This window comes from Notamacropus eugenii, chromosome 4, assembly GCF_028372415.1.
Source record: "Notamacropus eugenii isolate mMacEug1 chromosome 4, mMacEug1.pri_v2, whole genome shotgun sequence".
Classification (NCBI taxonomy): domain Eukaryota; kingdom Metazoa; phylum Chordata; class Mammalia; order Diprotodontia; family Macropodidae; genus Notamacropus; species Notamacropus eugenii.
In genome coordinates, this window is record NC_092875.1 from 285,496,830 (window position 1) to 285,519,218 (window position 22,389).

Consider the following 22,389-nt stretch of genomic DNA (forward strand, 5'->3'; position numbering starts at 1 on the left):
GAAGTTATATCATCTGAATTTCAGATCTAATTTGTAACTCTACCCATTTTTTTTTCTGGCCTTTACCCACTCAAAAATCAGTGAGACCCTGAACATGCTAAAAAAGTGGGAATCTTATATAGAATCCCTGAAGAGAGACAAATGCTATTCCTACCCTGTGTTCTCCCAAATTGTATTTGGCTTTGTCCCAACCCTCAGAGTTCAAGGTCAGCATAGGTAGAGTGGAGTTTGACATAAAACTAAATTCTCTTTCATTTGAAGCACTGCAGAGATATTAGCTTAAGCTCAGCCTGATTTGTGATAATGTATGCCCAAGGGGCCAGTCTGGACCAAGTTCCAGAACCGCCTATGGCATTGCATTCATTATCATACTCTGAGCAACAGTGAGGTAGAATCAGAGGAGAATCACAGATTTGGAGCCATAAAGGACTCAAAGTTTGAGCCTTAAACCTTACTTTATAGATGAGGAAAAGGAGACCAAAGAGTACTAATTGACAGAGCCAAGATTCAAAACCAGGCCCTCTGACTCTTGATTTAGGGCTTTCTACACTCAATGTTGGTGTATCCCCCTGTTGGTGTAGCCTCTGGGCTACCTGGAAGGAGCACAGTCTACTTAATTACAAGATTTAAATATATAAGCAGTTTGAATGTAGTCACAAATGTCACAGATAGTGTGTAGGGTTAGGGTTAGGGTATAGTAGGAAGTATAATTCAGTCCTGTATCACTTCCATTCTTTTCTGTAGGATTTACTTTTAATGGCTCACTTTTCCTTATTAATGATTGTCTTGTCCTGGTCTTCCTACTAAATCTCATGTGTCTTTTCTTTCAAATAAAGTATTCATACAATCATATATATCTTTTTACTGAAAGGCCAATATACTTAAGGAAACACATTGTCAGACTTCATAGAGGATCTAGTGTGCATCCACTAATCCACATGTGTGCCTGGTATTGTTTTCTTTTGTTAAGGTTTTCTTTTTTTTTGTTTTGTATGCTATATATTAATAATTATAGCTGATACTGCAGTGTTTTAAGGTTTGTAAAGCATTCTGTATCCATTCTTATTTGATACAAAATAATCTCTTTGTTATGTTGTATTATGCTTTGAGACTGAATCTTTAAATTTTCTAAAATGAAGGAGTTAACCTAAAAGGTAGTCCTTTTGGTAGAAAGCAGTGGAGGGAAAATACTATGAAAGTAGCCACTGTGATATAATAATAAACATGACATCAAATTAATTATTAGTTTCAATATGTATTACTATTACACATTCTATTTCCAATAACCTTTGTTGTATTATTAATAGCTTTAGCTATGTGCTCTTAATTTTTAATTGGAAAACACTTGAGCTGTTCCCCCAAAATGTGGATCATTCCTCTTATCATAGTGTGCCATCTAATTATGTGGCACGGTAGGTGCATGTGTTTTATAATTGACTGATAACACTCTATTAACAGTGTTGTAAGGATTGTCATTAAATATTTGTGTTTTCTACTTTCTCAGGTACTCTGGTCAGGCAAACCATATGGTTCATCTAGAAGTATTGTAAGGAAGATCGGCACTAATTTATCTCTGATTCAGTGTCCAAGAGTTCAGTTTCAGGTATTTTTTTCATGTTTTAAAATTAATTCATTTATATAGGTACTGTATAAATTGTTTTTTTTAAGGGACCATCAGACTTTTGTATGTTGCTAGCTGCATTAGTCTACAAATAACAAAGTAAGGATTGGGAATGCTCAGTAACCTCTTCTGTCCTAAGTCTAATTTTTCTTCTAAAACTGAGTCATGTACTTGCATCCACTTTTATTTTTCACTGTTGACAATGTCATGTTACTCTTCACTAAGAATTGCATGGTTTTGTGTTTGGAAATAGAGACACTGTAGATTTTGTTGTAAACCAGCTCACACTAAGGTGGCAATCAGTCATTTAATGAGCATTGGGATTCAGGTTCCTTATGGCAGAAAATTGCCTTAAGAATATATGTGTGGATCTTTAGAAGTACCTTACTAAACAAAAAGCTCCTAGACCCCAAGGGACCATCAGGTATCCTCCATTATAGTGCAGGGACAGGATGCCTCTAGTATCACTATTGCTTTCTTTTGCCACTAGAGTTGCTTTGTCTGCAGAAAGGGCTTCTCTTTGATCTCACCAGGGTTCCTTTTGAAATTCTTTTGCTACTGTAGGTCACTGTTAGAGCCCTGTAATGAAGACAGAATCACACTGGTGGTAGTAGTAGCACAGGGAAAGAAAGCTTAACTTGCTATCAAGAAATGAGTCAAAGGTTCTCACTGATGCCAAAAACCACTTGGAGCAATGAGAAATCTTTCTTCCTCTGCTTTTCTTTGAACTAGTTTGAAACTGACCAGAGACTATGTACATGTGTTTACAGCTACAGGGCCTTCCTTTCCAACTGCAGCAGAACTATTTCTAAAGTGATGAAGTCCAGAGGTGGTACATCTGCTATGCAGTCAAGCTGCTCTCTGGGGCTCTTCTTTGAAAGTTTGTGGTTCCTTGGAGTGTTCTGGCAATGAAGCCCTAAATCAGATGGGACCCTTGTTTGCATGGGGCTTAGGGATCCCCCTAAATGTGTCTGAGTGCCATGTCAGCGACAGCTGTTTTTGTGCATAGAAATACATATTTGATTTCTCTGGCTTAGTTAGGAACTATGAACAATCCTCCTGATAGAGCTTTGATGCTATATAGCCATGTTCTTGTTCTTCACAGATTTAAAATGTACCATTATGACAAAGCCTCTTTCTATGCAACTTCAGATTTAAAGTTGAAATTCACACGTACCAGTTTCATGTCCCAGGTGGCATTTTGTTTAGATATTTTGGAAAGACAATTCTTCTCACCTGAGAATCTCCTAATGCTTTAGATAATAACTGCTAACTGCCCCTGAGTTAGGTGAGAGTTATAGCTGTTATCACTATCCATATGAAGGAATGGAAATAGGTAGGTTAAAAATGACCATTTATATGGTTGAACCAGAAAGACAGTAATACAAGTTATTTAAATTCTTAATTCTAAGAAAACTGCACACTGTAGTAGTCATAGTTAGTTCTATAAACTGGATTGTCTTAGATTTTAGATAACACTCAGTTGACAAATCAGAACTTTGAAGGAGTATGGACAGAAAAAAATTTGAATAGGAATACAGAATTTTGGTAGATGGTTTACTTTGGTTTCAAATCAGAACTTAAGAGCTTGTATAGATATGCTTTATGCAGAATAATCCTAGTAAATTTTTAAAATTTCCTTGATCATCTGCAGAATATTTTTGTTTTAATCTAGTTAGACCATTTTTTCTTTTCATGTCAAGTAAGTAGGTCAGATGAGCTTTTGAAAAAAATATAATTAATGCAAGAATGACTATAAACTTTTTTCTTATCAAAATTAAGAATTGCAACAAATGTTGCTTATTAACCACATTTTAGTAATTCATTTTGACATATGTGACCAAACTGTTAACTTTATTAAAATGTTTCATTCTTTTAGGCATTAAAAAGAGGGCAGAGGCTTAGCTCCTCTCTTCCTTTCTCCAGAATCTGATCCTAATCACTTAACCAGCTTAATGATTTAAATGAACCTATTAAGGTTGTTTTTTCACAGAGATACAGAATAACATACTTTTGTTCATGTAGTTGGTAACAAATGAAAGTGTCTTGGAATAGCACTTAATTGTAACCTGAATCTACTCTGATAATTGTCTTGTCTGATTCAGTAATTGCCAAAGACAAGCTTCTTTAGAAAGTTTCTATTTTACCATATTTTATTTGTAGCTTTGAATTAAAAATGTTTATGAAGTTTTAGGGCTAGAAAGGACACTAATTAGAGCTCATCTAGCCCAACCTGCTCATTTTGTAGATGAGTAGCCTTAGCCTCAGGGAGGTGAATCAATCAAAGACCATGATCATGTTATCTGAAACTAAGGTAGCAGTTACACATGCTCAGTGGCTATTTCTGTAATAGGATCTGTTAAATACTGTTAAATATAAACAAGGATTAAATATAAATCTAAATCAAGGATTCAGTGGAAGACATTTGTGTGTAAGAAGTCTATTTTAATCTAGTCTTTGAGGCTGAGTTATCGAAAGTGGTAGTAGGTCTAGGAGGGCTCAGACTTTTGTTTTTTAATTTTAGGCAAACAAGAGTCTGGGGACCTGGCTGAGCTCAGGTCCTCCAGACTCCAGGAAGCTACCTCTGTCTACAGACTGTTAAGAATTATAGTCAAGAAGGATTAACTTACTCAATTCAAAGGCATCTACTAATCAATTCTCCTATGTGCAAAACACTGTATTAGGTACAAAATATAAATTTAACATGCATGGGCTCTGCCCTCATTGGGACTTAGAGGAATATGGGTAGGAGTAACTAAAACAATTTAACTGTCTTTCATAATCATCAGATTTTTTAAAAAGTAAAGCAGAAATTTTGCCTTATTTCAGCCATTTTGTCCCTACATTTCTGAGTAGATTTTGTATAGATTTGTAGTGTCACTATCACCATGGTCAAGAAGAAAGGTATGTTGGAGGTATATTCCTTTAAGCCTATTTAAAGAGCTGGCTTGAAATCCTCCAGACCTTTATAGAGTAGTACAATGCAATGATACATTCTGTTATGAAGCATGTCAGCTTGGAGTTTACATGACTCAGTCCCTGTCTTAAACATGTTTATATATTTAATATAATGCATGTCTAAATTCTCAGGGATCCTGTTCCAGTTTTAACTTAATGATCTCAGAAAAATGGAGAGATTTGTACTTTTATACATAATCATTATAGCTGGCATGCATACACACACACACACACACACACACATACATCTGTCTGTGTGTATATATGCAAATACATGCATACACACACACATATAATTTAAGGTTTACAGAGTGCTTTGCCTAGGTTCTCTTCTTTGAGCCTCATACACAACAGCCCTGTGAATCAGATGTTATTCCAGGTATTCTATTTTATAGATGAGAAGTCTGAGATTGAGAGGTTAAATAACTTGACCATGGACACAGGGCTGCCAAAGTGGCAGAGGCAACATTCGAACACACTTTTGCCCAAGTCCAATACTTTTCCTGGTGTTTGGACTAAGTTTCTTCGTATCATTGAAAAAATATACCTTTCCTGTTGTCCTTTTAAAATAGGATAGAAAACATATCACTATTGTTAAATTTAAAAATTTATTTTTGGATTTTTGTTGTGGAAAGATATTTGAGCACATAGCATTTTCAAAAGTAGTTTTCATTTATTCATTTATTTTTGAAGGCTAGTTTTCAGTTAACCTGTTTGCTCCTTTGAAAAGGTTGTTTTTATTTTAGGTCTTTTGTGGAATGGCATTGCCATCTATTGACAGTCATGAAAATAGCCACTAACTCAGGAATAAATTTAGCTTCATTTTTGTTCCTACAGCCAAAACAATCTAATATCAGTCTCATATGCTGGGAAAAAAAGCGCAAGAGAAACTCAGTAGTCTTTTTTATGGTTATGGAGTAGAGAGAATAAAGCTGAAGGTTGTGTTATATAAACCCACCCTAACTGCTTGCCATCAAATCAAGATCACTTATATAACTGCAGAAAACTTAAGTGCATATTTCTCTCCCAGCTTCCCCACTCTAATTATTTCTTTGCCAAACTTGAGGATTAAAGTAGCTATGTAAGTGGAATGGTGGTCCAGAAAGACTATCTTGAATCTTCGCTTGCATGACCCCAGGACTAAACCTACAAGAGAAATCCCAACCTTCCTATTCATGGCCTTCATCCTAATCTCTCCCATCTTAGATACCTGATGGGAATATTTGAAATAGAAGGTATGCAGACACAGAACCTATACTGATGTTCATATAACAGTAATTTCCTGTGCCCTTTTTCTTATGTATTACCTTTTTTTGAAGATAAAGAAAATGCTAATGTAATTTCTCATCCGTTCCCATTTTACCGAATCATAAAAATATTCAAATTGGGGATCTAAAATCATTTAACCCAACCTCTCTTTTACTGACAGTGAAACTGAAATTCATAGAAGGTGTAAATTCCTTAGGGATACACTCTGAGGTAGTGGCAGAGTTAAGAGTAGGACTTTGGGTCTTCCATTCACAGCACTCCTTCACATCATAGATGCTCCATATACAAAAGCAGGTTTCATTGGGTTACAATGTGAACAATCTGTACTGTCTTCCTTAACAACAAAAATGGCATGTGTAGAAAACAAGAATTGTTAGCTTTTTTTATTGATTCACTGTTGCATTTTCTATTTGACTAAAAACTATTGCAGTAGTGCTGGTAAAATATAAAGTAGAAATCTTGCAGTTCTCAGTTAATAGACTTGTTAAGGGCCTGCTCCCTGTGCTAGTTTAATTGAAAGGGTAAAAGAAAAAAGATTATGTACCACCAAAAAAAAAATGCTAGCTAAACTCTGCAAAGGTACTATAAAAATTTTTACTATTTTTTATTTGATAGGTCAGTAATTGAAATGTGATATAGCCTAATATAGTGTATTAAAAATGAGAATTCACATGACAAAGTTAGGTGCTCTAAAATTCCCTGTTCTTTGTCTCAGTTCATAGTGTTTTTCTATTTTGCTTTTCCTTTCATCAATATTTTTCAATCACTCAGTTTACTTGGTTCAAGTTAAAATTAACCAAATACTTAAAATTAAATAAAAGATAGTCCCAATTTCGAATAATATAAATAATTTTTTATCTGTTATTGAGTGTTTTGTCAAATATTTTTTCACCAAATGTGTTGCTTTATGTGAAATATATATTGGGATACTTTGTGATGTAATTTTGTTCTTATCAAGTGGTGATTTTCATAGTGATGTTGAGTACTAATTTTAATTTTGTCTTCTGTATCAGACTCTTGAAAATTTTCTATTTCTTTCTCTTTACTGTTTTTCCTTCTTTTTCTTTTCTGCTAGCATTAGTAGGAAAGGACCATGCTGTGAAACTTCAGTAAGTCAGCTTTGTCTACCTCAAAATTCTCATCAGTTATTGATGCATGCTGATACTGGTATCTAAATCATGCTACAGATAACTATAAAACTTGATTACTAATACATGCTGCAAATTCACCTTTAACATGAACTTTTTATAAATGAATTATCCTTTGGGTATAATAATTGGCTATTTTTTTCCTATACTGTAGCATTAGACACTTTCCATTCTGAATATTTTGTTGCCTTCTCTCTATATTGAAAAATCATTGAAATTACTGCTTGAATTTACTTTGTCTTTTGAGCGACTATATCTTTGAGGAAATAAAACCTAAGTGAGGTTTTGTATGTGTGGTTTTTTTAAATGTCACTAGACGATGATTATGACACATGGAAAATTTAGAAATGTCAAAATCCTTTAAGCTCACAGTGCAATAGTACTTTTAAAGTAGCATAGTAATACTTTTCAAGGACAGGATACAGAGATCTGAGCATTTAAGTTTGAGATCACTATTGGGACCAAAACTTCTATAACAGCTTGTTGAGCACCGATTGTGGGCGTGACTTGTTACAGTGGCAACAAGGTAAATTAATGTTTCAATATTAAAGTAAAGAACGTAAGTATAGGAATTTGCATGACTAAAACAAGTGTGCCATGCAAAGGGTAGTACTTAATGTTTATATGAAGAAATAGAATAGATAAGGAAATAGATGTGAAATAAGGTAGCTTATGTCCTTAGAGTATTTTGAGAAAGTAATGAAGTTCCTTGATCTTTGATTGCCGGAAGACATCCAAGATAGATTTAATTTATACTTGAGAACATGAGCCAAATCAGCCTTTGGAGAACGGATTGGGCTTTACGTAGTGCTTGTGTATGTATTCTCTGAAAGTCATTTCTTTGATATTGGCGTTCTCCTTCTACAGACAAAAGTTCATGAAGAGACATACTACTTGTAATTTTTAGGGTGTAGCAAGAAATAAAAAGGGACAGGAACGAATTTTAAAAACATGCCTTTTTAACCGAAGCAATTTTATTGTAATGTGTCTTTAAATTGATTTTTATGAAAATAGTATCCAGAAGGTCAGATTTGGGTTTTGATATATTCAAAAGATATATTGAGGTCTACAGATTAGAAAGCCCATTAAAATGTTGTCTTATAGTTATAATCATCCAGGCAGTCTCTGTAAGGCATGCAGATTCATATAGTAAAGGAGCCCTAACCCAGAATCTTGGTGTAAGGGGTATATAGCCCACCGTCAACTAAATTAGGACCCTCCTTTTACTAGTATAGGATTAATTCAATATTTTAATGTATCTGATTTCATTAATGTACATATTTCCCCAACTATGCAAAGTAATGCCTTCTCATCCTGTGCACTGCTGAATCTTCCCATCAGACCTCCACAGGGGACCCTCCAAATGGGATGAAAGCCTTTATCTAGATCTCTTGTCATTACCAGGACACCAAATTAGGTTGACTATCATCCTTTGCTCATGCTACGTGACTTTCCCATGGATTATTACAGAGTGTTACTTAGAAACTTCTCAGGCCTCACAAAGTTACGCATTTATACTCAACTTCTCAAGGGTTTATGACTGCTCTGTAAGAGAATAGTAGAAGTCTTCTTTTTTCTTTCTTTACAAGATACTAATGTAGGCCAAAATACAGATACCCTGTGCTATAAATTCACAAAGGAAAACCTGCCAATTAATGAGATGGAGTTCATATTTACTTTACTTTTTAAAAACTTTTAACATTCCAAAATCTTTTCATTTGTGCATCATCTTTATTTTAGCACCACTTACTGTAATTTGTATTTAATTTGACCAGGCCTCTCTTAGAGCTATTATATACTTAGTTTGTAAGCAAAAATAACATCTTTCTCTCACTTTTTTCTATTTGCTAAAATAAAGATGTATTGTCATGTTTAAGATATTTTGTATATTAGGCTATATTAGATATAAAGATTTGTGCATGTGTTTGAGAAGCACATTGAGAAGAGAACACATCTCCAAATAACAGGGAACAAGGTGGTACTCAAAATCATACTACACAAGGATCAGCTGAAACAGCGAGAGATGTTGAGCCTGGAAAAAAGAAAGTTTGGCAGGGACATGATAGCTATATTGTAGAAAAGAGGATAGTGGACTTATTCTGCCCTCATTGCAGAAAACAGAAGTAAGAGCAGTGTTAGGAGTTTATAGAGAGTCAAACTTAAGTTTGAGCTAAGAAAAAACTTAATAACAATTTGAATTCTCCAGAATTGAAATGGACTGCCTGATGGAGGCCTCTTCCAGCTCTGAAATTCTGTTGGGCACTTTGTTCCAAATGCTATATTATCATAATTTTGATTTTTCATGCCCTCTTATATTGTTGTAACTGTTTAGAGGTTTTATGACTCAGATCATATCTTGTATCCTCTCAGTGCCCCAGACAACTCTCTAAAACTTGTAAGTTTCAGGAAAATGCCAGCCTACATTGGTAGAGGGAGTATGTTGCCTGGAACTTCCCCATGCTGATAAAATCACAGGTCTGGTTCCTGTCTCCCTAAGTAATTACTTCAAGAATCTGATTTTATTAGTCTGAATATTCCATTGATTGGCATAATAGCAATCCCTGTACGTTATCAATAGATGATCTTCTAGAATTGCTCATTTGAAAAAAAGTTTGCCACCTTATGGTAATGAACCTCAATGTTGAACCTCTCCAAACTTAGCTACGCTGGTTGTCATGAGATAGATAACTTGACCTATGTTGAAGTTTTTCTGTCTTGATAAGATCTTCCAGACTTTGAAGCTTTGTTCTAGCATAGATTTCAAGAGACCCAAGTCATACTTCTGGTCATCATCATACCAGAGTGAGGCATTAAAGTAGGATTTTACCTGAGGATTAAGTAATTGTAACATTCAGAATGATCCTACATACCAAGAGCTAAACAATTAAGTGCCTGTTGATTACATATACCACTTATTTGACTTTTTTAAATAGAGTTTTCTTTTAAACCAGTTAAGTAAATGTCATGTATCACAGGAATCTCAGAGGCTATTTAATCTAACCCATCCCTGAATAAAAATCTCTCCTAGGATTTAGCTATCAAGTGATCAGTCAGTCTTTGCTTTTGAATATGTCTATTGAGGAGTAACTCACTACCTCAAGAGGTATAGCCCACTGTGCTTCTGAATTATAGCATGTAAGTTCTCTGAGGGTAGGGAGTCTTTGTTTTATGTCTTCATATCTCCAGTTACTGGCTCTTCATTGTGTGCTTGATAAATAATTCCATCAAATAATTAATTTTCCCTAAATGTACCTTTCTAAAACTGCTACCACTTGTTGCGGAATGTCTTCCACATGACTGCCTTCAGATACTTGAACAGTTGTCATGTGCTTCCTAAGTCTTTTCTTTTCCAGGCTAAACATTATTTCAGCCAGTTCTCATTTGTCACGGCTTCAATGCTTTTCAGTATCTTGGTCACTCTCCAGTATATGAATATTCTTCCTAAAATGTAGTACACATAAGTGAAAATAATACTCCAGGTAAATATCTGAATAGGGGTGAATACAGTGGGATAATTTATTAACTTCCTAGTCCTAGGCACTTGTCTGTCTTAATGAAGCCTAAGATCATATTAGCTTTTTTTTTTTTGATGATACATTATTGACCTGTATTGAACATAAGTCCACCTAAACCCTCAGATCTTTTCATATATAGTCCTATTCCACTATGCTTCTCCTATTTGATACTTGCATAGTTAATTTCTTAAACTTCAGCTCTAACATTTATCCCTGTTAGATTTCATTTTATTAGATTCATACCAGTGTTCTAACCCATTGAGATCTTGAGTGTGGCCTTCAACCTATTAATTTCCTCCTTTCTTTATGTTAGCTGCAAATGTGTTAAGTTTGCTAGCTATCTTTATCCAGGTAACTGATAAAAATGTTACCCAATACAGGACAGATCGCTGGGGCACCCCCCACCAGACAGCTTCAAAGATGGCATCAAATCTTAATTGTTACTTTGGGTTTAATCATTCAGATACTTCCAAACCCACCTAGTTGTACTCTCCTGTAGCCCATTGTCCCAAGAATTGGTTCCCCAGTTATTTTGTCAGATGCTTTGCTGAAATCTAGGTGAACTGTATCTCTACCAAATTCCCTTGACCTGTTAGTCAAATCACCTTATCAGAAAAGGATATTATTTTAGTGTAATATGCTTTTGTCTTGAGAGAGCTTTCTCATTGTGATCCCCACTTTGCTCTATAGACATTCGTTCCCTCTTTTTAGTAGTCAGGTTTAGAATTTTGCCAAGTCAGTTATTTTTAAATTATATTTATTTTTAATATTTATATTAATTTTATATTTGATCCTGCAGGTGATAGTCATATTTATATTTAAATAATTATATTTACTGATCAGTAGTTTCCATTCTCTTCCTTTTTTTAAAAAAATCAGGGTAGTGCTTGATATTTGTCAAGTCTTTGAATGTCTTTACTACTCACCAGTCTTTCAGAGATCGTTGACAGTGAGTATTTACTTGTAACCAACAATTCTTTCAGTATTTTAGAATGTCCTTCATCTGGGACTGGTAACTTAAACTCACCAAGGATAGCTAGATTCTCTTTTAGTATTCATTCCCCTTCTTATCTTACGAGTCAACCTACATTTCTTTGAATGGTGGGTTGTATGTGTTTTTTTCTTTCTTTCTGTGAGAAGGCATTATTCAGGTAGTATCAAGGACTTGGTTTGAATAGGACAGATGCCTTTGCACAGGAAGAATGGATAATTGGTGTAATGGATGTCTGTTTTCTACATTTTCATTTTCTATTCTTTCATTTTCATTAGCTTCTGAAATTTATCTGGTAAATACCTACAACTGTCTTGCCTTAGCACCTTTTTTTTTTTTTTTTTTTTTTTTTTTTTTTTTTTAGCAAAAGTAGCTTTTGGTTTTTCTTTTGTATCTAAATCATTAATTTTTCCATCCAGAAATGTACTAGCAATCAGAATTTATATTTCAAAAATAAATCTTATTAAAAGTTTATATTTAGTATGTCATAATAATTACAGAAATATTTATATTATTTGTTTTACAACTTCTAAATTCCTTTCTTAGTTTACATATCTGAATAACATGTGTGATGACTAAGCAAAAAAGTAAGGGCTCCCAGGACTGAAACTGAATTAAAATTACTTTTATACTGATACTAAATTGTACTTGAGTTCTTTTGACATGCTTGGCAGTTTTCTTACAAACAACATAGCTGATCATGGCAATTTTTTTACCTTTTATGTCTATAGTAAGCTTGTTTTCAGTCTCATCGATGAGATACAATTAATAAGACTTTTTGATTCAGAAAATGTTTTTCTGGTCAGTATTAATAAATACTTTATATTTTAGATTGTATTTGTATTTTGTAGATGAAAATATTTGAACAGAAAATGGAGCAATTCTGCTTCAATTAAAAAGCTAAAGCCTTTTAAAGACTGACCAACATTCAAAGATTGGCACATTGTCTTAGTACCACGTAGGAACTGAAAATGATATTGGTAAAGTTTTTATAGAGAATTTGTGTTAGGAAAGTTAGAAATATGCTATTTTGTAGTCTTACTATCTGGGTTTTTTTTGGGGGGGGGGGGTAAGTTTTTCTTACCTTATTCATTTCAGCATCAAAATAAGCACTTTTTACCTTGTTTCTAACGTTTAGCTTACCAGCCATTTGACAGAGTGGAGCCCTAATCAACACCAGGAAGATGCAGTGGCCTCTTTTGCTGATGTGGGATGGGTCGCCAAAGAAGAAGGAGATGTTTCCACAAGGCTAAGGTTAGTCTTGAAGGCCAGTGATAAGAGTTGAGTCGCACATTTACAATCAGCAATAACTAACCCAGCTTTCCACTTTTGTCTTAAGCATTTGAGCCTGTTCTGGGTTCCTATTTGTGACCTAACCAATAATACCACAAATTATTGCCATTAGCTTCTAAAACTTACCTGGCTTACCGATCTTCAGTTGGGGAGGGTGGAGTGAGAGGGTGCATGACATAGTCTGACCTGCACCTGAAGAACATTAATTTACTGAGTTTCCACTAGGTTCTTACCATTATAGACACTTGACAGTGCATCCATTTACAAATAATTCCCACCCAAGGGAAGTTTTTCGATATCTGAGATTCAAAAGAATCAACAGAAATGCGTTTGCATGCTGGTAAAAGTGTATTTGAGATTCTCTCTGCAAATTAAGGACTGTGTGTAGTTCTGAGAACCACTCTCTGAAGGGAAATTAAGTTGTGATTACCAAGGAAGGCTATATGTTGAAATACTTGTTTGGAAGGAGGAAAATGTAATCAAGGAGTGGCAGGAAGGTACAGAAATTTGGAACAAAGTATGGAGGCTGGAGTGTAAGCAGAAATATTAGTGTACTGGAGGAGCATGATTACCTGGTGGAAAGCTTTGACTGCAGTTTGTCTAGTTTGTATTTGGTCTTGAAGAAAGTCAGTACATTGGAGAGGTATAGTTTGATTTTGTTGTAGTGGTAAACATGAATGATGGATTTTAGAACATGCATGATAGTTTGAAGGGCAGTGGCTAAGAGAACAACCCAAAAGGTTGTAATTGGTCTAGTAGGCACTCATTAAGCACCTGCTGTGTGCTGGGCACTATGCAGGATGAGGAAGGAGTATTCCAGGAATAGGAAATAGCCAGTGAAAATGTCTGGAGTCTTGTGTGAGAAACAATAAGGAGGCCATTGTAACTGAATGGTAGAATCTAGGGTGGGGAGGTAAGGTGTAAAAAGATTAGAAAGGTAGGAATAGGCCAGGTTGTGAAGGACTTTGAATGCCAAATAGGATTTTATATTTGCTCCTGCAGGTGATATTTAGCCCCCGAAAGTTATTTGGTGAGGGGAGACGGGTGATATGGGCAGGCCTGCAGTGGAGTGGGCAGAGAAATGAAGCAGAAACACAAAAAGTCAGATATTAGAATAGTCCAGAAGTGGGGTAAAGAGGGTCTTCACAAGGTGGTGACAGTATCAGAAATGAGATGAGAAATGACAGTGTCAGAGGCTGGAGAGAGGTCAAGAAAGACAGATAGATTTGGCAGTTAGGAGATCCTTGGTTTTGGAGAAGGAAGCTTCAGTTGGATGAAGAGACTGGAAGCCAAACTATTGAATTAAAAAGAGTGAGAGAAAAGGCATCTACTTGTAGATGTCCTTAAGGAGTTCATCCTCAAAGGGGAAAAGAGAGATACAGTACTACAAGAGCTGTTATGGGAAAATGGATCAAATAAGGGGTTTTGGACGACTAGAAAGACAAGGAGATATTTGTAGACGGTAGGGAAGCAATCAGTAGACAAGGAGAGGATAGGAAAGATGGGAATAGGCAATCTACTGGAGAAGTCAGGATAAACGACAGGTAGAGGGAATCTGCAAGATTTTTGAAGTGCATACTAAGAGAGTGATCTGGAGTTTACTGATGGTGTAGAAAAAAAGATGAAAGTATAAGGAGACAAAAGACTAGTATTGAAAATCCCCAAGTTTTCAGGTACAGGAAAGTTAGTGGTGTGACCAACCATACTGGCAGAGTTGAAGTTCAGCATGTGTATGCTACCTATGTTATATATGAGCTCACCTCATATATGACTCTTTATAATGTAAAATATGAAGTAACTTCTTTTTTATAAATGTAATTTGCATTCCATACTGCTTGATTCTATGTAGAAACATCCTATTCAGAGACTCTGTCTATTTATGGCACAGTTTGTTTCCCTGTCTCATTTGTATTTGTATGAAAGCAGAAGCTCTTTAAGAGCTCTGTTTCTTATTTTTCAAATGAAGTTTATGTTGATGGCATTTCAACAGCAATTAATTGTGATGTCACAGCATTGTGTGTATTAAGAATATCAACAGGACCATGTGAGTCCCCAAGAGGCAAGATACTAATACTTTTTACAGGCTGCTTGTGATTTGGAAAAAAACTTTCCCTCCAGTTTATATTACAAATTCATAAGTCTTTAATCAGATTAATCAGACAAGGATTTATTAAGGACTGACTGTGTGCCAGTCTTGTTTTAGGTAATGTAGCTATAAGTACAAAGAATAGGTGTAATTTGGAAGTATATCAAATCTTACCCATTATGGAATATTAATATTTAATTCATCCAAATATTAACTGCCTATTTTGTTTAGGAAACTGTTCAGTGGTCTTGGAGGGGGACAATAGATGATGCAGAGTATTAAGAACAGATAAATATAACATACACATTCTACAAATGCATAAGAGAGTTGTAAAATAAAGTGCTGAGTGAGGTTTGGGAGTAGGGAGAAGCAGAAGGTTACATGATATTTTCATAGGACACATAGATCAGTTGATGAAAATCTGGTGCAGAAAAAGGGTGCATTATGAGTTTATGCCAGAAAAGTAGAGTGACTTCAAACGGCAGAGGTTAGACAGTCTGAAGAGGACTCTGGAAATCTCAGTGAGGTGGTGGATTAGAGTGCCGCCTTTATTCAGAAGTGCCTGGATTCTCATAGTAACTTTTCCATATTAACTGGGTGAACCTGTGCAAGTCACTAAACTTAACCTCTTTCAACTGCAATGTCTTTATTTGTAAAACAGAGTCAGTATTATAGCGCCTACTTCATTGGGTAGTTGTATTGATGAAATAATATACATAAAGTGCTTTGCAAACATTAAGTTGCTATCTAAATGTTAGCTACTACTACCCCGAAGTTCCTCTGGAAGGCAGAGAGAGTGTGGAGGTAGAATAGCCTATTAGATAGCTACTGCATAGTCCAGGGAGGTGGTAATATGAGCCTGAATTACAATGATGTCAGGAGGAGGAAAAAGGAGAGGATGAATGTGAAGGGGAGGGGTCAAGGAAGTAGCATCAACAAAGATTGGCATGGATAAGACATGAGAGATAGAGAGAAGAGTCCAAGATATGCCATATGTCCTGAAAGTGTCCTTCAGACATTTGTCCAGTTTTGAAATATGTATAGTAAGGTGAGATCATCTTTCTGTAGTTCTTTAATGGGATGTAAGCTATTTCACCCATTGTTATTCACCATTAACTTTGCTGTTTAATTTATTGATAACATTTCAGTTTGTTCACACAAGGTACTTTAGTTCATCAAACATGTATGTGCTACATGTATAGCACTGTGTTAGGTGCTGGGAGTACAAAGACAAAATTGAAAGTGATCTCTGCTTCCATTCTACGGGAAGGATACAGGATTTTCACAGAGAAGTATAGGACAAAGAAAATTAAGGTGGGAGAGGACACTTCTGGGTTTGGGCAGTGTGGGACCAGAAAAAGCTTCAGAAAACAAATTGCATATGACATGAGGTTGGAATGAATTAATGGAAAAATATTTATTATGCATGTACTGTGTGCCAAACACTTTTTAAAAACAAAAAGAAAAACAGTCCTGTCTTCAAGAAACTCTATTCTAGTGGATACCAGGAGAGGTCCAGTTACTTCCTTCTACTATCACTCAAAATTAACGTTCCTAAAAATTCCCTCATTATGCAATATGAAGCAATAAAAACCACAGGCTTCGTGGGGAAAATGGAGTAACAAACTTTATCAATGGTATATAAAAAAGATAGGAACCTAATAAAAATGATAGCAAAGCTTCATGCATGTTAAGTGGTTAGGAAATAAACACGACAGTTAATAGTGGTGCTGTCGTTGGTCTTGGCTGCCCAGCCTATGCCTCAGTTCCCATAGTGCCTGGGCTGGCAGAGTTGAGTCCCTGCAGTCCTGGGGACTGAGGCCAGCCATGATGGAGGGTGGGGATGAAAATTGGGTCAGATCAGCCCTACTTAACCCACAGCTCCTTCTTCATCAGAAGATATGCAATAAATATGACATCTTACCTTGAAAAAGACATGAGGTTTGTTTGGTATTGGAAAGAGATACAGCTTGTGACTTATTGTGCAGTTTTTTTGTGTTTTCGTCATTTTTCTCAGATGAAATCACATATTTCAAACACAAAATTTGTGTTATACTCAGATCATTCCCTATTATATCACTTTCATTGGAACAAAAACATGTTTTTCAAGCAAGAGGTATACCAGAGCTGGCTCTATTTTGGTTTAGAAGAAGTGGACTTGCAGAGGAGTTGGTTGGCACAGTTTTTCCAGTAGCAGTAGTAGTATTGATTTGATTATTATTCCAAAACTTAAATGTGAGAGCAGTGTGACCTAGCAGATAAAGAACAGGCCTCAGAGTGAGAGAGACCTGGGTTCATGTCCTACCTCTGACACATAGTGGCTCTGGTCAGGAGAGGGAAGCAATGTTATCAGGGAGGAACTGGGCCTCAGTGGATGCTAGAAGAGAGAAGGAAGCCGAGAAGTTGTCCTGACCTTCTCCATCATCTCATATTCTTCCAACTTCTAGTCCTTTTCCCTACTCTTTATCTAGCCAAATCCCATGTCATATTCCTGGATCCTCATTCTCTCTTCCATTTTCTCTATCAGCCTCCCATTAAATACTCTCTATAGATGTATACAACTTTGTTTCTAGCTTTACTGCTGTACTAGGATTCTAGGCAATTGTAATTTGATAGCTCATTTGGTTAGAATGCAGGGTTGCTAAAGGCATCTTTAGGCAGTCCAGTTAGCTTTGCTTTGTACTCCAAGCCTTGGCATTATTGATCATAACAAGGGCTAAGAGGAGACCATGTGATTGATGTCTTAACTATATTGTGATCCTTTGACGTAGTTTCAAAATAAAGGTCCTAGAAAAGTTTTATTACTTAACACTCAAGTGTGACCCTATTACCTTAAGCAAATTAAATTACCTTGTTTCTTCTTTTAAATACAAACGTATCTTATATGAACTTTGGGCCCTTTCCAAGGCAGGGGATTCCTTCTAAACCTGCTCTGTGACCTACTTTTTGGCCCTGTAGCTTATCCCTGGTCCCTGGACCTTGGGTGAAGAAACACCCCAATCCCAGTGGCCAAAGAGTAGAAAGTCTCTTCTTTCTCCTCCTTCCTTCACAGAATGGTGCCTTTAACGAACCCAGAATATTCACTCCTTTTCCTTTACTTTGTTCACAGACAATTCAGTACGAATCCCGTTGTGAATTTTGCTCGAAATCATTTTGCTCCCCAGTTTCAACAGAAGTACCAGACTGTGTATGTTCTGGATCCACCAGTCTGATCCCAGTGTTGCACCTCTAAGCAGATGATTTTGTCCTATTGAATTAGTTTTTCTCTCCTTTTTGCCTACCTCAAGGAACTTTATGACCAAAGTAGTGATCGAGTAACTTTTCTTTCCCTTGATATTTATCCAGTATGTTTGTTATTTAATGTTATCTAATGCAAGAATATCCTAGAAATTCAGTTCCTAGTAGGTGGGAGACTATAATAATGTGCATTTGGCATTTGATAATGGTAGTCATGTGTTTTGGTTTTTAATTTGAATGCTATATTCCCACCCTTAGTTTGATTACTTTTCTGAGTATTATTTAAAATGACTGTCATTCTGAGATTGCTTAACTTCTTGTTCTAGGATAAGTGTAATCTTTTTTATATTATTATTTTTTAAAGTAAGATGACATATCTAAGAATTAATAGCCTGCAGTCTTAAACTTTGTCCCGCATATAATGAGGAAAGATATATAGCAGCTACTTTTCTGTTACAGAAGAACTTTTATATAATCATACAAACTGTTCAACAGTTTGGAAAGGTCTGGATATCTCATAGTTACTTACTTTCACCTTAGTTCCATTTCACCTTCTAAAAATCTTTGTCCTTAAATTACAAGATACTCTGTCATTTGGCAGAGGTTGAGGACGTCTTGCAGGATGTGCCTATGATGCATACTCAAAGCAACAAACATTCCCGAAAGAAAAACATTGAATCTGTGTTTATTAGGTTTATAAAACAATATGGCCATGTAGCTAGCACAAGTATTTGTTGAGATGTCACAGTTGTCTGAATTATTTTGCCAAGGACCCTGACAGCTTTTTCTTCCTAAACTTGTATTCAAGGTTGGAGAGGAGTTTGTCCTTAATTTATAATAAATGGAAACAGAAAGATAATGTTCTCCTTAAGATTTATGTAGGGAGAGTAGCTTAATTCTTTTGCTGTTCCAGAAAACCTGGCAACTTTATTAATGACCTCTTCCACTATATTAAAGTTGAGAGATATACTAAGGGAAACTAAACTAAAATTAATGTGGATTTTTCAGATGTTGTACATTTTACACCAGAAATTCTGAACCACTAAGTATGAATAATCATGGAACTTGGTAATTGGCTATTAGAATGGAAGTTTTAAGTAAAAGTTTTGTAAAGAATTAGTTTAATACTTATGGTAGCCATAGTTTGCAGGAAAATTTTCTATGAAGATTTAATCCATTAAAGTAACTGTTGTGTTACAAAAAAATGGCATTTTAGCTGTTGTTCAGCGGAATGAAAGATTCCAGTATCTCACAATGTACTTAGTTTGTCTGGAATCAATAGCATCTCTACACCTGTAAGTACTGCAGAATTTAGGAACATTAACCATACTTGGTGTAAAGTTGTGGCCATAACAGCAGGTGACACAACTCATGCTTGCTTCCTCTCATGTAGAGGCAGCTGGGTGGTGCCATAGTGCCCAGAGCACGGGGCTTGGAGTCATGAAGACCTGAGTTCAAATTCATCCTCAGACACTTGCTAACTGTGTGACCATGAACTTAACCTCAGCCCTTCAGTGGGGTTAATAAGAGCACCTACTTCCCAAGGTCATTGTAAGGGTTAAATGAAATAATATTTATCCAATGCTAAGCAAAGCTCCCAGCACATACTAATAGCTTAATAAATGCTTGTAACCACCCCTACGCCAATACTGTTCCCAGTAGTTCTCCCCACCCTTAAAATACCCAACATTACTAATGCCTGCTACCTATGGATAAGGGAATATCTGCTACCAGCACATCTGTACCTTGGTGACTCTTCTTATCGGGCCAGTTTCCAGTTCTCTTTAATTCTGAAGGTAGTCTCTACTAGCTGCCTCAAATCCATCTGTTTACTGCATGCTTTATGTATAAAGTAATACCTTCTCCCCACCTGGAATTTCTTTTGAAGTCCAAAATTTGATATAGGCTCTATCCCACTAGTTAATTTTCAGTCAGTCAATCAAGAAGTATTTATTAAGCACCTTCTATGTATTATGCATTGGGGATATAAAAATAAGACTGATATAATTCTTACTTTCAAGAGTTTATAGTCTAAGAGGAGGAAGGTGGGAGTATAACCTCTACTATGTGCCAGGCACTGTGCTAAGCACTTAAGTTATTATCTCAATTTTACAGTTGGGGAAATTGAGGTAAACAGAAGTTAAGTGATTTGCCTAAGGTCACACAGATAATAAGTATCTAAGACTGGACTCAAGGCCAACTACTTTACCAACTGTACCACCTGACTGTTTCTTTTGAATGGGTAGACTGAAGGTATAGATAAAAAATGTATACAGCATAAAGTTAACAAATTCAAATATATACAGTTAGTTAAATACAGTATAGATTAGGTAAGAAAAAACTAGAAGTTGAGGAAATCAGCAAAGGCTTCATGTAGAGAAGGTAGTACCTAAATTGCATCTTCAAAGAAGGGCAGATTTCTTAATTACGCAGAAGAGAATGCATTCCAGGCATGGGGAACAGCTGGTTCAAAAGTGTAGAGGCAGGAACAGAATGCAGAATTGGGAGTGATATCCAGTGAGACTGGCAAGTTGGGTGTAAGCCAGGATTGTTAAGAGCTTTAAAAGCTAAACAGAGGAGTTTATGTTTTTTGTCCTAGAAGCCACTAGAGTTGATTGAATAGGATGTTACATGATTAGGTCTGTGCTTATGGAAAACTTTTCTTGTTCGGCTGTGTTCAACTCTTTGTGGTCCTGTTTAGGGTTTTCTTGGCAAAGATACTGGTGTGGTTTGCCATTTCCTTCTCCAGCTTATTTTACATATGAGGAAACTGAAGCATACAGAGTTAAGTGGCTTGCCCAGGGTCCCACAGCTAGTAAGTGGCAGGATTTGAACTTAAGGAGATGAGTCTTCCTTACTTCTGGCCCAGTGTTCTATCCACCGTGCCACCTAGTAGCTGTCCCATATAAATGCTAGCTATCATTATTATTCCACTCAAAAAGCATTTGTTTAAGTATCCACTGTAGCGCTCTGCTAGGCCCTGAGAAATCAAAGAAAAAAATAGACCCTGACCTTTAGGACATGTGTGTGTGTTAAGTCCACTTTTCTCATAACAATAATAAAACTTATGCAGGGAATGTGAAGGGATTTTCTGTAGTTACAAGCCTGTGTTTTGTTTGGGTCCAGACCTGTGATTTCATTACTGTAGGGAATTTATGGTGAGAAAACTCCCCCTTTCTTAGCTCTCCAGCTGTTTTGCAACTTAGCCTTCCAGTTGCCTGGGGCATTGAGAGATTGAATGACTTGCTCATGTTTTGTCCATGACAGCCCTTGAGCCTGTTCTTTCCATTCCTGGTCAGTTTTCTGTTCACTATACCAGCCTGCTTGTGAGGATAATATAAAGAAGCAAATGTCATCACCCAAAAAAGAAGAAAAAAATAGTCCGTAATGAAGTGGCCACTTGTAAAATTCGTCTCCAAACACATCCAGATCCTCTCCCCTTCACATTAGGTTCTCTCCCTGCCCATTTATTCTTTCAGTCTCTGGTTATTGTTCTTTGCTTCAAAAGAGAATTATTTGAGTACACATGATTAAGAAAGGCTCTTGGGAAACTGATGAAGCTGTAGAATATTTTTTCAGTAGTTACCCTTTTTATGATATGCTACAAAGGATGTAATGTTATTTACGGTTTTGTAGGAAAATAATGCCCCCCCCAACACTTGATTTATCACTTTGTTCTAAAAATTAGTTCATAGATGTGATTTTAGCCTAAGTTGTTTTAAATATAAGAATAAAATAAACTTTAATTTTTTTAAGATAAAGTTCCAATAAAATTTTTTTCATTCACCATAAAATGTTGGTCCACATTTTAAAATGAATTCAATTTAAGTGACCTTTTTCCACTACCTGTTGTCCTTATCAATTAGCAAGCATTTTATCAAGTGCCTAATATGTTTCAGACCTCTGCTAAGCACTGGGAGAAAAAGGACCTCTTGTAATTTGTAAAAATTGGATGTCTGTTGGGAATGTCTGTTGTCAAAAAAAAAAAATTAGCACATTTTAACATATCAGTTGCAAAAGTACATAATAGAGGAGAGATGAAATTACTGACAGTTTATAAAAATTAAGTTCTGGGCACTTTACAGCAGTTTTTCAACAAGGTATTGTCCTACAAGCTTAATGTGGTTCAACAGTACAAGAAAACAATCTTTTAAAAGCCATTTCAATCTTTGGCAGACACAATATTCAGAATCAGTGCAGTGATGTGACAGTCCTAATGTGCCCTTCTTTGGTCAGACCATATAGAGAGTGGAGTTTTGTAGTAATTTCTA

The 22,389-nt window shown here is 35.9% G+C and overlaps 1 protein-coding gene across 4 annotated transcripts in view; it reads left to right on the top strand.

Annotated features, from left to right (window-relative positions):
* The window catches only part of MTFR1 (mitochondrial fission regulator 1), a 52,626-nt gene that overhangs the window by 18,472 nt on the left and 11,765 nt on the right, over positions 1-22,389 (top strand). For all 4 annotated transcript variants that reach the window (XM_072604694.1, XM_072604692.1, XM_072604693.1 and 1 more), the window contains 2 exons: positions 1,505-1,603; positions 12,641-12,756. In XM_072604694.1, coding sequence (XP_072460795.1) covers positions 1,505-1,603; positions 12,641-12,756 — 215 coding nt within the window. The remainder of the gene's footprint in view (positions 1-1,504; positions 1,604-12,640; positions 12,757-22,389) is intronic.